At 39.5% G+C, this 14,325-nt stretch overlaps 1 protein-coding gene across 1 annotated transcript in view; it reads right to left on the bottom strand.

Moving 5' to 3' along the window:
- Nucleotides 1–14,325, bottom strand: part of dnah7 (dynein, axonemal, heavy chain 7) — a gene marked incomplete at its 5' end in the record, with an annotated part of 66,691 nt that overhangs the window by 36,543 nt on the left and 15,823 nt on the right. Inside the window, 13 exons of the mRNA XM_084545519.1 lie at nt 116–292; nt 1,755–1,937; nt 3,905–4,054; nt 5,122–5,370; nt 5,713–5,811; nt 6,907–7,119; nt 7,239–7,366; nt 8,038–8,140; nt 8,812–8,980; nt 9,657–9,766; nt 9,887–10,099; nt 11,003–11,143; nt 11,926–12,124. Coding sequence (XP_084401645.1) covers nt 116–292; nt 1,755–1,937; nt 3,905–4,054; nt 5,122–5,370; nt 5,713–5,811; nt 6,907–7,119; nt 7,239–7,366; nt 8,038–8,140; nt 8,812–8,980; nt 9,657–9,766; nt 9,887–10,099; nt 11,003–11,143; nt 11,926–12,124 — 2,134 coding nt within the window. The remainder of the gene's footprint in view (nt 1–115; nt 293–1,754; nt 1,938–3,904; nt 4,055–5,121; nt 5,371–5,712; nt 5,812–6,906; nt 7,120–7,238; nt 7,367–8,037; nt 8,141–8,811; nt 8,981–9,656; nt 9,767–9,886; nt 10,100–11,002; nt 11,144–11,925; nt 12,125–14,325) is intronic.

The following is a 14,325-nucleotide window of genomic DNA, read 5'->3' as shown; positions in this document are numbered from 1 at the left end:
AAACTCTAAAAAGAGCAAAACTAAAGGCAAAGTTCTTGTATAGGTAATACTATGAACCACTGCAAGACTGGAAGCGTACAGTATGTTTCGATGAAAGTTTTTATCAATTCAGCACCTTGGTATCCTTTCGAATGAGTTGGAGGCAGGCTGGCAGTATGCGGTCAAAGAGGGCACTGATGAGGTCTTTGTGCATGGCATTGACTGTAGATGGCAGAGTATTGAGCCAGGACAGCATAAGAGGCTGCCAGCCTAGCATATGTGGCTCCATGTAGATCATACCGCACCGAGACACCTGCCATAAATGTACAACAAACAACACACAGGTCCTGTGGTTCTTAACTCATAAAGGAAAACCAGTTTTTAAGAATAATCTTTTCTGTAATATTCTCGATAAGCAAAACTGTATCGGCAAAACTGATAAGCAGAACTGCATTAGGTTAATTGTAAGAGAAATGTTGGATGCAATGGTGGGAACTAGATGTAGGCACTGAGGTCCACTGTAGTATAGGGTAGCACTCTGGTGGTGCTGTGGTATTTGACAACAAATGAAGACATATACAAGGAGATCAGGCAAATACTTGCATTACATCCTTTAAAATTATGTCTAAATAACAGTGTAAATAAATGTGTGCTGCTTATACTGTATGATATAATTTCTAATGATCCAGTCCTAGAACTTGCATACAGTCCTGCAGATTTATGTCACGTCCCATGAATAATATAGCTGAAGTTAGAAGAAAAGTTGAGAAAAGATGGGTGAATGCATAAAAGAAATGCACAGCATGCATGCAGATGTGGTAGGAGGGGGAAAAAAAGGTACGATCTTAAGATAGTACATGGGGAAGAAATATAATTTTGACAGACAAAGAAAGAATGAGAGATTAACAGACCCAAAGGGGACTGTGCAAAGCATGAGTAGAGTTCTCTGTGATCAAAAAAATGTTGATGCCTCTGCATTCAGCATGTTGAAAGGAACAGATGTCAGGCTAGAGAGAATTAAAAAATATAAAAATCTCTTTATTTAAAAAGTAGAGCCAGGAGCCAGTAAAGGTATTCTCTCAAGGCATGCATGTATTGCAAGTAAAAGCACTTGTAACTGCCTCCCAACAAAGAACTATAAGTAGAGGTCCAATTTTTAAATACTGCAGAATAGCTATACACTGATTGCAGGTTATTTCAAAGGAGTGGAAAAGCTTAGCATCTTTGAAATGATTTTTTTCTGCACCTAGAGGAGATGGAATTTGGAGTTTGGGAGCAGGGAAGCAAGCTGCATGACTATCTGCTGTAAGTGTTATGCCCTACTGACAAATGCCATGTCTTTGTAAAAAAAAAAAAAGAAGTAGCTGATGTTAGCACATTGCTGTCTGTGCTCTTCCAAAGCCAGCACAGATGGTAGTTAAAAGAACCACAGTGCAAAAGACATTTCAAAATGTGAGAAAAGGGGGAAAGTTCACAAAAATTAAAGAATGTGGTTTCTTTTTCTACACTGTGTTAATTCTAGTATGAAACAGGAAAAAATGAGAAGTGATCGTTCCAATTGGATGGGACATGAACCCATATTATAGTTAACTATACAGATATTTTTGAAAAGACAACAATTGCATGTAAAGTAAGTATAGTGACCTTTGAATAAAGTACATCACTGTGAATTTCTAAGCTAAATACCATCCATTACAGTCATCTCACACTCCATGCCCCAGTTGAAAAAGACACACTACAAAGAAAAATATAATGAAACTAAAGGTGCTTCTCACCGTAGCCGGTGATGCCACCTCCAAGTCCATGGGCTCAAAGATAAGGCTCATTTGTGGTGACATTTGAATGATCTCACCGCTCATCAGACAAAGCTTCTTGTTGTCGTCGAGTACTGTGTTCATATTCTCGATCCATACAGCATCCACTGGGCCATCGAAGATAAGCCATTTCCTGTCAGGGCTCTGAGAGGCACAAGACATAGGACTGCTCACATCTGGAAGGTCACAAGCAGTCGCCACTATTGACCACAATAGTGACATGCTGTCATTTTAATTTTTGTAACTTACCAGAAAATAAAAACAACATAATTTTAGAGGGACAGAAAAAGAAAAGAAGCATTCTGCATAGTCATTGTGTTGTTTTCAAGGTCATGAAAGAACTCTTGTGAATTACCTAAGCATTAGCATTACCTTATCTAAGTAAAGAATGTTTGAAAATGAATGAAAGTAGCACCTACACTGTCATAATGGAGGTAAAAAATAAGTGTCAATTGTCCAGTTAAATGGGCTGGCAAGAGCTGCACTTTAAATTGATTTGTTATAATATAAACAAATGGAGATGCCTGGGCTGGGGCCATCTGGTGCTTGAGAGGAAAAAGAGTATGCTGTAATGTAATGATCTCATCTGACTGAAAAAAAATATATATTTTGTATGTCAAGGATTTAACACACTACATTGGTGTTGACTCCAGATTAGCAGACATAAAATTAGTTTAGTAAAATGGAAAACAAAGAAATGGTTTTGCCCAGAGAGGAAAAAATACTTTTCTGAAAATAAATCAAGACAAGATTAGTTCTTGTTTTCTATTATTATTGCATCAGTATGTATTGCCACTCTTCACTCTTCACAAAAATACAATTTGTAAAATGACAACTTCATATACAGACACATTTTTTTTAAATGACAAGTTCATTTGGAAGGAATAGGAGAATAGTGTGAACAAATGATTTTCCATTAGGACATGCCTACATTGCATCTGTAAATTGTCTGCCCATGTGTATCTAGTGTGTGTGTGGATACGTGTGCACACCAATGAAAGAGAGTTATTGAAGATCTAATTTTAACAAGACAGCCAAATGTTTCTTTTGTTTACCTGTCACAGCAGCCTTTCTTTCTCACAGCTTGCAGTTAATTGGAATGTCATGCCTATTGTACAATGATCCATCCAAAACTCATAAACTGAGACTGAGCAACTCAGTGTCATCGTTTTGTTGCATGCACATCTGGTCACAGCCTAATGTAGCACAAGTACAACCACTTTAAAGTTTCAACCCATAGCGAGAGGTGCAGCAGACGTTTCCTGCTCTAAGTGATTCAGTTCTGCATTACTCATTATGAAGGAAGCATACGGCGTGCTACACTGCAATACAACGATTCTGCATCTCGACTGCCTGCCTGACAAGAAGGTCCTCACTGTCTATTTTGAGAAAACATTCCCAGGCAAAGCCTTAGCCTTTATGAAGCTGCATAGAACAATATAGCTGAAACAAAGACATAATTATTTTTACTTCAACTGATGACAAAAAGTTGTTAAAATGTCTGGAGACAGCATTGGTCTAATTGTCTTTGGTATATGCAAATATCATGCGTTGGTTAAAATGTCACAGTATGTTTTTGTGTAAGACAAACAACAGTACTGCTAATTTAGATGCAAGACAATAATAAGCTCAGCATTTGAAGAGTAGGAAGTCCTCCTTGTAAATTATTTTTTTTTCTCTTGAGAAAAAATCCAAGTCCAATCCAGCTAAACCTAAACACAAGATGGTATCACAACAGTTTCTTTAGTAATGTTTCCATAACTCCGCCAGCTAAATGTATCTAATGAAAATGAGTGTCTGTCTTGACAAAAGTGAAGAAAGATCACAAAACAGTTCACAGTGGACAGGAGTTTCACAACAACAGTTTTGGTGTAATATACTAAACACAAGGTCACATATTTTTATCTTTGGCTTCAAACTCTGTTACATTGTTCTCTGTTTTGGATACCAAGTGCTCCGTATTCAATAGGAGACTGCACAACTCTGCAGTGTGCACATATATAACATTGTCTGTTTGTTGAATTACTTAATTGACTGTGTTTGAACTGAGGTGTGTTTTAGATGAAACCAGTGCTATTCACTGTGAGAATACTCGAGGGCTGCCATCTTACCTGGGAGGAGGCGAAGGATCTATAGCTGACAGCAAGGATGCCATCAGACCACTCATGCGAGACAGGGTCAAACTGGCCATACAGCTGGCCCATGGTAATGGATTTGGGGTTGATTACTGTGATCTGTACCTGGTTCTCATCCATCAAACCCTGATGTAACAACAACATGCATGCAGATCCATAAATAACTTGTACGAATTGAGATATCATTGACTGTAAAATAAAAATATGTCTAGCTATGAACATGTATAGATAAATAGGACAGACATTCAACGGCCCACACATAAACACACAAGGTATATAGACTTTATATAGTTAAGGCAAAACAAAAGCGTCTCAAGGAGTCTTACGAGCGTATGAGCCACTCATCTGACTGACTTGTCCCTGCTTAGAAAATAACTGCTGGTATAACACAACTTCTGCTAACTGAGGAAGAGAAGCAAAAACTGCAACAAACAGTGATTCAGACAAGGTGTCAGTTTGAGTTAAAAACAATGAGAAAGCAAACTGCTGGGGAAAAGAGGAGTGGGAAGTGGTAGTGGGGGAGGGGGGTAGGGGTGCTGGACATGATCAGTGGATGTGCAGCGACAAGGATGACGATGATAAATGTGGCATTCCCAGACGTTCCATCAGCAGGCCTTCGTCTGTCTCCTTGGTGGGATGCCTCTCAGCCCTCTCAGCCATGTAAATACAACAAGCCAGTTCTGGTCCTCTCTGTGAGATCGATAACTACTAAACAAAGACTACAGCTCTGACAAATTGGATGGATGTGTTTACTTGGGACAAACATGTAGCTCAGATAAGCCTTGGATAGTGAGTGTAACACATATTTTTACTTGACATGAAGGTTTAGCATTGTTTTTTTTGTTTTTTTGTTTTTTTTACAGATTGAGTAACTTCATGTCCCAAGGACTCAGGAAGCCCCATCAAAATTTCTGATAAAAACATTTTAAAAATGCATGGTCAGCCATCTGAAAATAAGGCTGTGTTTTCAAGATTTCTGAAAAATTGAAAAGGATAATACCTGACATGAACATAATAAAGGTCGAGTACCTGTGCTTTCACCACCTCTTACTCTCCGGTTATTATACTGGTGATTTTTCCAACCATTACAATCAGTATATCGTCTTGATCTTAATTACAATTGTCAACACACTACAACCACAACCTCCACCTTTTTCCTCAGTCTGCTGGTTAAATTCAAGTGGACATCATACCTTTTCAAAGACATCGTGAAGGGCTGCTGCTAGCACACGGTAGGCACTGGTCTTCCCTCCAAAGGGTTCCCCCACCAGCATGAAACCATGCCTCACTATCATCATCTCAAAGATTTGGAGGATTTTCTCAATAAAGAATTCTGTGACTTGAAGGTTCATGTGCTTGCAATTTTCCTCAATAGCCTCCAGCAGGACACGATAGTCACGTTTAGGGAGTTGGACTCCCGGGAAGAGGTCAGAGGTGATACCCTGTGATGAAACAGTAAAGTAGGGGAGTATCAGTGAAAAGACGAGACTTGGAGCAGAAAGAAGGAACATACAATCCATACCGGTACTCCCATAATAGCCACACTGTACAATGGTAATAAACAGACTGATACACTCGCATACAAAAATATATATTCACACACATGAAACCTTTCAGAAAGTCATTGTTCATCATCATTCATCCATACACACACACAACAGTGCAATGATTCAAACAGACTTAATATGTTCTTGTGCATCATGGTTCCAAACTGGCTGGAATTAACATGGCTGGCATGAGTTGATGTGAACTGCTCCGTTAATCCAGAGAAGAGCTCCACGCACCTCAAAAAGCTTCAGATCATGGGCCAGGAACTTGGGCAGATTGACATCAATAATGGATCTCAGCAACAGGGTGTCTTCATCCTCCTCTGGAAATGTGAGCTGCAGAGTAACAAACCCACCAAGAAGTATAAGGGAGGAACAGAGAGAAGAGAAAAATGTAAGTTTAGGGCAGATAATATGAGACATAAACACAGTGATAAGAAGAGCTGAGAGTGATAAGAACTAAGCCTCTGGCTTAGTGTATATGCTGAGCCTATACAAAAAAATCTAAATGTATGCATCAGGTCACCAATTGGGGGCATATCCTTTGCTTATAAAAAAGGCAGATATCTGTTGATAGCTTTCTTTGAAACCTTATTCAGTTTTTTTTTTACATCCACTCTCACCCATCACTGCACTTTGCAAAACAACTGTCATGTCATGTTTTGAAAATGTAGGTACCAATAGTCAGTGTTCTGACTACATTTGAAAGATTACTTATGTGGAATAAATATACAAGTAGTACCACAGAGTTACCAATATGTAACCTAACCCGACTGAAACCTTGCTTTGTGTGCATTAAAAATACAACTAAATCTGTTTTGGAGATGAGGCAAGACAATACACTCAGCTATGTGCATATTTGCCTTTCAACTTGCTCAGCACTTTCATCCAGACAGAATGAGCAAGAGTTGAGAAAGGCTGTACCCAAGTTGTGCTCTTTTACTATTTGTAGTAATTTTTGTTCAGTGATTAAAATGTATTTTTCACTGTGAAAGTTAATTACTATTAAAATCTTACAGAACTGTCACAATAACAGTATGAGGCATTTACACGCAAGTGTGACACAAGAATGGAGTTTGAGTCAAATGTAGTGTACGACAGAATTGTTTCACTCGCACTGAATTTGCACTCACACTGTTTTTGATTAAGGTATTAGTCAAACACAACATCTTAGCTAGGCTACCGACAGAATGGGACACTTTATTTCTCTTGTTGGACTGTTTATCTGTTAGTCCACTCAAATGACAACAGTCAGTTTCCGGTACCAAAATCGTTTTCATTGACTACAAATTCTACTCATACCTATGCATTTATGTGAGATTCATAAGATTCGTAGAGATTAGGTTTTGTGTAGTTGTTTGGAGTTAATTTGCAGGAGAAGATACCAATAAAGAATCTCATCATATCAGAGTTAATCACTTTTTGTACTACCTTAAGGTTTCCAGCAGCAGTTAGCACAGACTTAACAGCTCTCATCCCATAGTCGTAGTGATGCTGTGAAGACAGCTGCTCCGAACAGAGTCGATAAGTGGCCACTATTTTCACCGAAAGAGGCCTTGCAGTCACAAAACCGCACGAGTAGAGCACAATCTCTGCAATCATTGCATAGTCTGGTACCATCATAGCGACAGTCCTGAACAGAGCCTGGTATAAAGAGGCAGTTTTATGAAAAGGAATACAAATTACTTTGAAACCTGCAATTATATATTCCAAAAATCATATTTTCAACATTTAAAATAGAAACAAAAATATGGATACTGTACCTTGAGGTTGTCTGGCAGCTCAGAACGTCCAGCATAGCCAGGATTCATTGTGATGAAGACAGCACAAGATGGGTTCAGTTTTAGCTCTGTCCCTTCAAACAACAGCATCTCACTATGGGCAGCAATTCCTGGATACACAGATGCAGTTACATACAGCATGTGTTTGCAGTATGGCTTTGTGCACTTTGACAGTTAGAGTTAGTCAGAGTTACCAAAATGTTTGCACTATCAAAGGCTAAAAATGTATCATTGATTCATTCCAAAAGTAGTTTTAGGGAGCCTTCTCTACTTCTCTACACCAAGTCCACCCAATCTGTTTACCTTATCAGTTCATAACAAAATGGCCCATATCCATTAAATGCATTTATAAACACACATGGCCTGGTTAACACTTATGGCCATAGATGTAGAAGCTTTGTCAAACTCTAGATTTTAAAAACAACTCTGGAAAAAACATCCCTAGCACCAGTTAAGGAACAGAAACTTATTACCATTTTTAAACTTCACTTCTGAACTAAGGATATTCTGAGTAGCCCTTTGGCTACTTTGGCCATGTTATGACGCAAGTCATTCACTGCCCCTAGCACATGTAGAACACACCGCTGTGCTGCAGTGAACAAAGCTGTGCTTGAAGTTCTGCTGGCCAACTTACACAAATTGCCTTAGTTTCCTGTTTCACTTCTTTGTTGTCTAAAATCTGCCTTTTCACTGGTGAGACTACGTCAAAATTGTTTCTGGTATACTGCCAGTTTATTCAAAGATCAAAAGGGAAGAAAGGCAGAATGTGAAAAAAACAAACCTCTCTGTATGGTGAGAATCTGTTGAGCCACCACAGACAGCACCTCCAAGTCAATGCGGTTAAACTCATCAAAGCAGGCCCAAGCTCCGCAGGACAAAAGGCCCTGATCACACACACACACACAGCTGTATGAGAAAGTTTTGCCTGTATATGTGAGCTATTTCAGTATGGCAAGTGGGAGGAAATTTCAGTAGGCTGTAATCAATTTCATTTTTTCAATCATTTAGTGTGGCTCTTGTGGATTCACACTTTCAGGACATATAGCTGCCATCACATGACATTGATGAGCTGCAGTCGTGCAGAGCTGCCGGTGAAGTGCTATTTTTAAAAGGACAAATCTTAACATTCATAAATTTCTAAGCCTGGAAATTGTCGCAGATGCAATGTTCATGTGGTATTTACTAGAAAAAAAATGTCTTTGTATAATGTCAATGGCAAACGCAAGTGCATCACTATGCTTTATTATATTTGTATGGACGGGTTTCAGTGCTGTGTATAGGCTGACATTTACATGTTAATATGCTATTCTAGGATATGAGGAAATAAGAACTAGAGACATTTTACCCACGTGGCATCTTTTGTTATGTGGCTCTTTGAAGTGCTAATAGTGCTGCTGGTGGGATATTCCCAGGTATAAATATGTGCTCTGGCACACTTCCATCCGAAAGAGGAGGGTAACAGCATGAGTTAATATAAGTGCTTGGTTTCACTCAAGTCTAAGGCTTTTTAGTTTGCATCAGTTCAGATTCAGTCATACTAAGTGAATACACTCACTTTGAAGAATTTGCCCAAAGCAATATAGTCTAGTCCATCAGAGCAGTTGAATACCACACACTGCTTGGCTACAGCTTTGGCCAGATCTTTGGTTGTCTCTGTTTTTCCTGTGCCAGCCGGGCCCTCTGGGGCCCCTCCCAAATGGAGATGGAGGGCACCAAATAAAGTGCTGAAAAACGACAAACAAAGAACACAGTAAATAGTCGAAGCTCAAGTGCTGGTTTTAAAAATAAACTCAGAATCTTGAACGCATTTTTGAAATCATAGCTGTAGCAAGTTTCTACAATGTGCAACATCCTGTATGGTGTCATTGTCGTATTCCTGTCATTATTTTCTAAAATTCTAATCTCTAAAATCTTTAGTAATCTTCAGTATGGGTAATCACTCTCATTGCTAGAACGCATAAATAACTGGATTGTGAAATGTTGTCACTGAATTGTAAATTTAGCTTTAAACATGAATTAATATTGCAGTTCTGATAGGAAAGGGTAGAAGACAATTCATTTCAGTTCAAGTTAAAATTGTGCTTGTTCATCAGGTGCCTGATGAAATCATTACACTGTCTTCTTAATGTCTCCTAGTTGATCTTAAATATTTTCTATTAATTATGACACTAGTTAGAATAAGGACGAGAAAAGTTCAATTTAGCCCTAAAAATGGGTGAAAAAGGAGGAAGAAATCTTGTAGACAGGATAATTCCATAGGAGATTGATTCATTGTGTGCAGCCATCACCAACTTAGAGATTTGTAGTGTATACACAAGACATTAAGCTGCTGAGGCATTTCCAACAAATAAACATAAGAGAAGAAGAACAGTGTTGGGGTTGCGTGTGTAGTAACATTACCGGTAGCAGCGGTCAGTGAGTGGAGTAATCACCAAACGTGGAGTGTTGCCCAGGTATTCATAGCCATAAGGCAAACCAGCATTGATCATCTTGGTCTGAAGGTGATTCTCCTGGACAGGGTGTGAAGCAGTTCTGATGTTAATCACTAGGTATGTTTTATGATTTATGAGTTGACATTAATCCCCAAACTCCCAAAACACTTTAACCCTCCCACACCACCTTCCACATACCACCCAGTAGTAGCGCAGTTGGCTAAGCCATTCAAAGTCATTCTCATCACTTATTCCCTTTTGCACAAGTGTAGCTAAAACATCCCTGGCATGGACGTCCAGCACAACAAGGGCTCCGAGTGTCACACGGTTCTGCTTGGACAGCTTTCCACGTACAAGAGCCACAATGTCATCAATCTGTCTATTGTTTTGCTCCAGGTAGGCATCTAGAGCCTGAGAGGGAGAGAGAGAGAGATAGAGAGAGAGGGAGAGAGAGAGAGAGAGAGAGATAGAGAGAGAGAGAGAGGCATCATTAAAAAAAGGCAGACCCTGCTGGAGTTTATCAATACAGAGAGAGGATGGTATTGTGACACATTATATAAACACAGGTTTGATCCCTGAAACAGCAACTATGTCAGTCCCTGTCAAGAAGTCCACAAGCCAGACACCACACGTTTCTGATCTATAAAAATATTACGTGTGATACATGTGAGTTTTCCTGTCTACCTTTATAAAACAGCAGCTTATTATGACTGCAGACTCCTGCTGCTTATGTCAACTGACCAACCCATATTCACCTACTGTAACTCTACAGCAACACACTCATTGAAAGGCAATGTGTGCCATAAAGTTTGTACACAAGCATGTATGTTGCCACAGTTACTTCTGTCTTTTAGACTTTATGGAGCTTCAAAGCATACTGTAGATAGGACAGCATGCTGGCCTGTTTGCTTTTTAAATGTGAAATGAGTGAATACATCTTAGTCTGTAAAAATCAAGCCAGAACAACCATGATTTGAATTATTTAAACCAAAATGTAGAAACAGTGTGAGCAGTGGACTGGCAAACTTTGAATGTATGGTTAGCAGAATATTTGAGGATTTTTAAAAAAAACATCGGCAGGTGTTAAAGAACCTGAGTTTCTCAAAGGGAGACAGATTTATCCTCCTGAAAAACACATGGCTTGCACAGCAATGCAGACCCGCACTGAGAGGGACAGAAGTGAGCTTTTGTAGGATGTACTCTAATGCTAAATTATCTAAAACTAAATTACTTACCCCAAAGCCAGGTAGATATAGTAGACCATAACCCAGAACACATGGTTTGTGCAAAGAAATACAACAAAGTGTTGATCACCTTCTGTCCTGAATTGATAGCTTCATGGATATCTTTTGTCCAGTAGACCTGTGAGACACACAACACGGTCTGACCTGGCCAAGCACGCACCCAGTTGATCCTCAGCTCATTGGGGTATGCTTCAATTGCCTCCCCTATTACCTACAATGGACCACAAGAACAACAAGGGTTTGCAAATCATGGAGGATTTTTGAAATGCTGCATTTAGTTATGCAGTTTAGTTGTGAAACACAACAGGGTAAATTCTTAAGCCTGGATTATGCTTCCACGTAGTGATCACGCAATGGTCACGCAATGGCCACGCAATGGCCACGCAGTTGCTTGGACGCGGTCGTGAGACCGTGATGGTTCTGCGTGGGGTTTACGTGTCGAAGTGCAATTCAATGCCACACCGGTAGAGGGCGCTATGATTTTTTGTGACCGACCGACCGAGACTCTTGTGACGCATCTCGCCTCGTATAGTTATTTACCTTCCGGCTTTTGTCGTAGTCACAGTGAACGATGTTGTCCATTCTCAAAGACCAACCAAACTGAAGACTTTTTAAAAATGGCGGTGTTTATGAGTGGAAACCAGAAAAGCGGTCTCCAGCGGATGTAGTTAGCGGACCAATCACAGCCAATGCCGCTGCGTTGCTGCTGCGTTGCTGTTGCGTCGCCTCGACGCGCGTCGAGGATTTTTGGGAGGTGCACATCTGGCCCTTGTGTAGGAAGTTACTGGGGTCCGAGAGGACGTAATAGGTCCGTACGCCCCCTCGCGCTGTGTCAACGCGGAAGCATAACTTGGGCTTTATAACTCACTCTATATAATGTGTTGCAAAAAAGCATAGTGCCTCAGTTAAGAAAGTTCATTGTTGCTAAACTTTGTTTGCTATATAAATTAGGTCTAAGCTATAAAACCATGACAATAAGAGTCTCCTAGACACCTTGTGCAGGGAGGCAATCATGCCATTCTCGAGTTCCAGAAGCCATTTTTCCACCTGGCCCCTGGCTTTGGATGTGGAAATGACATCCAGGAGCTGCACCATTTCACCTTCACTACTCTTCATGTGGGTGATATCCAGCACATCAGTGAACACCACACTGGCAATGCCTTCAAAGCACTTCTTCAGATGAGGCTGCACCCTTATGGAGAGGAATAAGAAGAACAAGAAAATAGAATCACTTAGGTGTAGCTTTATCTCTACAGTATAGCTGATCTAATGGCCAAGAACATGTTTGGCCTTGACACATTTTACATGCTTGAACAATGAACAATGATACTCACATACTGGCTGTAAATTGCCCAAGCTTTATTCACACTTTATGCACACAACTATGTGATTGTGGTGAGGTTGATGAGGTTGTTAGTTTGTCAAATGTCTCTGAGTGCACAGCAGAACTGTATATAAATGAATCCAGCGGCAATCCAGTGACAGGAATACAGCTTTTTCTGCGCATCCAGCAAGATGAGAAGTAAATTGTCACTGTGTCCCTGTAACAAGATCACCCAGCCAAAATTCTATCTTGTTATGAGCTTGAGTCCCCAATGTGTAGCATTAGAAACTTCAAATTTTATTTTGTTATAGAAAAGATGACGTGGAATGAATGCTGATCTTCCCTTGTCAGCAGCTTTGTGTTTTGTAATCAGGTTTCATGTTACAGAACACTAGGTACTAACAGATTTAATGACACCATTTTAATACTAGCAAATGTGTGCTCAGATGATGATGACTTCCACTTATATTTAATCATAACAAAATAAAAACACAAGTTCACAGCTCAAAAGATGGACAAAAAAGCTAGTGAGGAGATCTCTGGAGCAGTTATTCTCGAAAAGGTCACTAACAATGTTCACTGTCTTTTTATACTGGGATTATGACTTCTTGTAACCTTTAAGGAGCAGATATGTTAGAATATGTATCAGAGTTTAGTTAAAACCATAAAATCTCTAGAAGATGCCCCTTATTCACCTTTTTTTCACGTCCAAACACTATGTCCTCTGCTGCAGATCGCAAACTTCTCCTTGGTTGTAGATAATTTAACTGTACAAGATCTACAAGTCATCCTTTTTGTACCTTTTCCTGTCAAGATATGGACTTGGATTTTCCTTGTTGGTCAGCTTTTCTGTTCTTCCACGAGTTTCAGTTTGGGACTTTTATTCAGTTTGGGTTTTCTTGTATGAGTCCTGTTTTACTTACTTCCTGTTTTAATTTGTAAAGATCCTTGTCCCTATGTCTTTTCATTAGCTTTGCTTCCCTTGTGTTTTCCAGCCTGTGTGATTGCTGGCTCCACCCTTATTTGAATCATGTGCTCGCTGTGTATATACAGTCCTATTTTTTTCTTTATTGGTTGTCAGTTCGTCTGTTTATTTCCAACGTCACTTGACTGTTATTCCTTGTGTTTCTCCTGGATCTTCTTGCGTTCCCTCCTTCCTTGTGTTTTTTTTATTCTTATTGGGTTGTGTATTTTTGGATTTACTTTAGTTTGACTCTATCTGGATTTATCCAGCTTTGACTCTGCAGTGCCTCTTGTTTTCTATTTTGTACATTTAATTGACATTTATTATTACAACTTGCCACATCCCTCCTCATGTGTGTCCTGCATTTGAGTCCTTGAACTTTTTTGTAAAATGTACTACTTTGGGGTTCTCTGTTCCTCTGTATTCCTGAAATTAAACTTAACCCTTTGCCAGTCCATTATATTCAGTGAATGATTAGAAATGAAAGAAAGAAAAGAAACAAGCCTACACATTAACTGTATTCCACAGCTTACCCAAACACCCAGCCCACATCACTACTGCAAAAATCCCTTTTCTTTACTTAACAGTTGTACAAGAGCTGTGCATTATCTATACTGATGTGATGAGAATTCCAAGCAGTCACAGAGTGAATTGAGGGATAGTAGAGTGAAAAACAAAAACAAGGAATAGAAATAGGAGGATATAGAAATAGCAAGAGAGTAAGAGGCTAGGAAATCTTTCACCTGAAATCATGTTCATTATTAACCGAATGCCTTGGGTGAAATTAGACAAGGGTTGGCTATCAGTGTGGACTTCTGGGAAAGCACTGTGAGGGTAAAGTAGGTGTTGTGTGCTTGTATAATTGGTTTACCATAATACCTCTTACAATCTGTCTCTAAAAGGCAACATCTCTTTCATTGTATTCTATTTCCTTTTCTGGATTTTCTGTTTTCTCATGCAGATGCTTGGACATGGTTTGAGGCTCCACCATATTTTTCATTACATATTGTGGTGCGAAACTAACTTGTATCTATTTTTAGGGGTCCATGCAACGGACTTGCAGGATCCCTACTGATTTTGTTGCGATTTTTATTCTTTTTCCGAT

This window comes from Chelon labrosus (assembly GCF_963514085.1).
Source record: "Chelon labrosus genome assembly, chromosome: 5".
NCBI lineage: Eukaryota > Metazoa > Chordata > Actinopteri > Mugiliformes > Mugilidae > Chelon > Chelon labrosus.
This window is presented reverse-complemented; position numbering and strand designations above follow the sequence as displayed.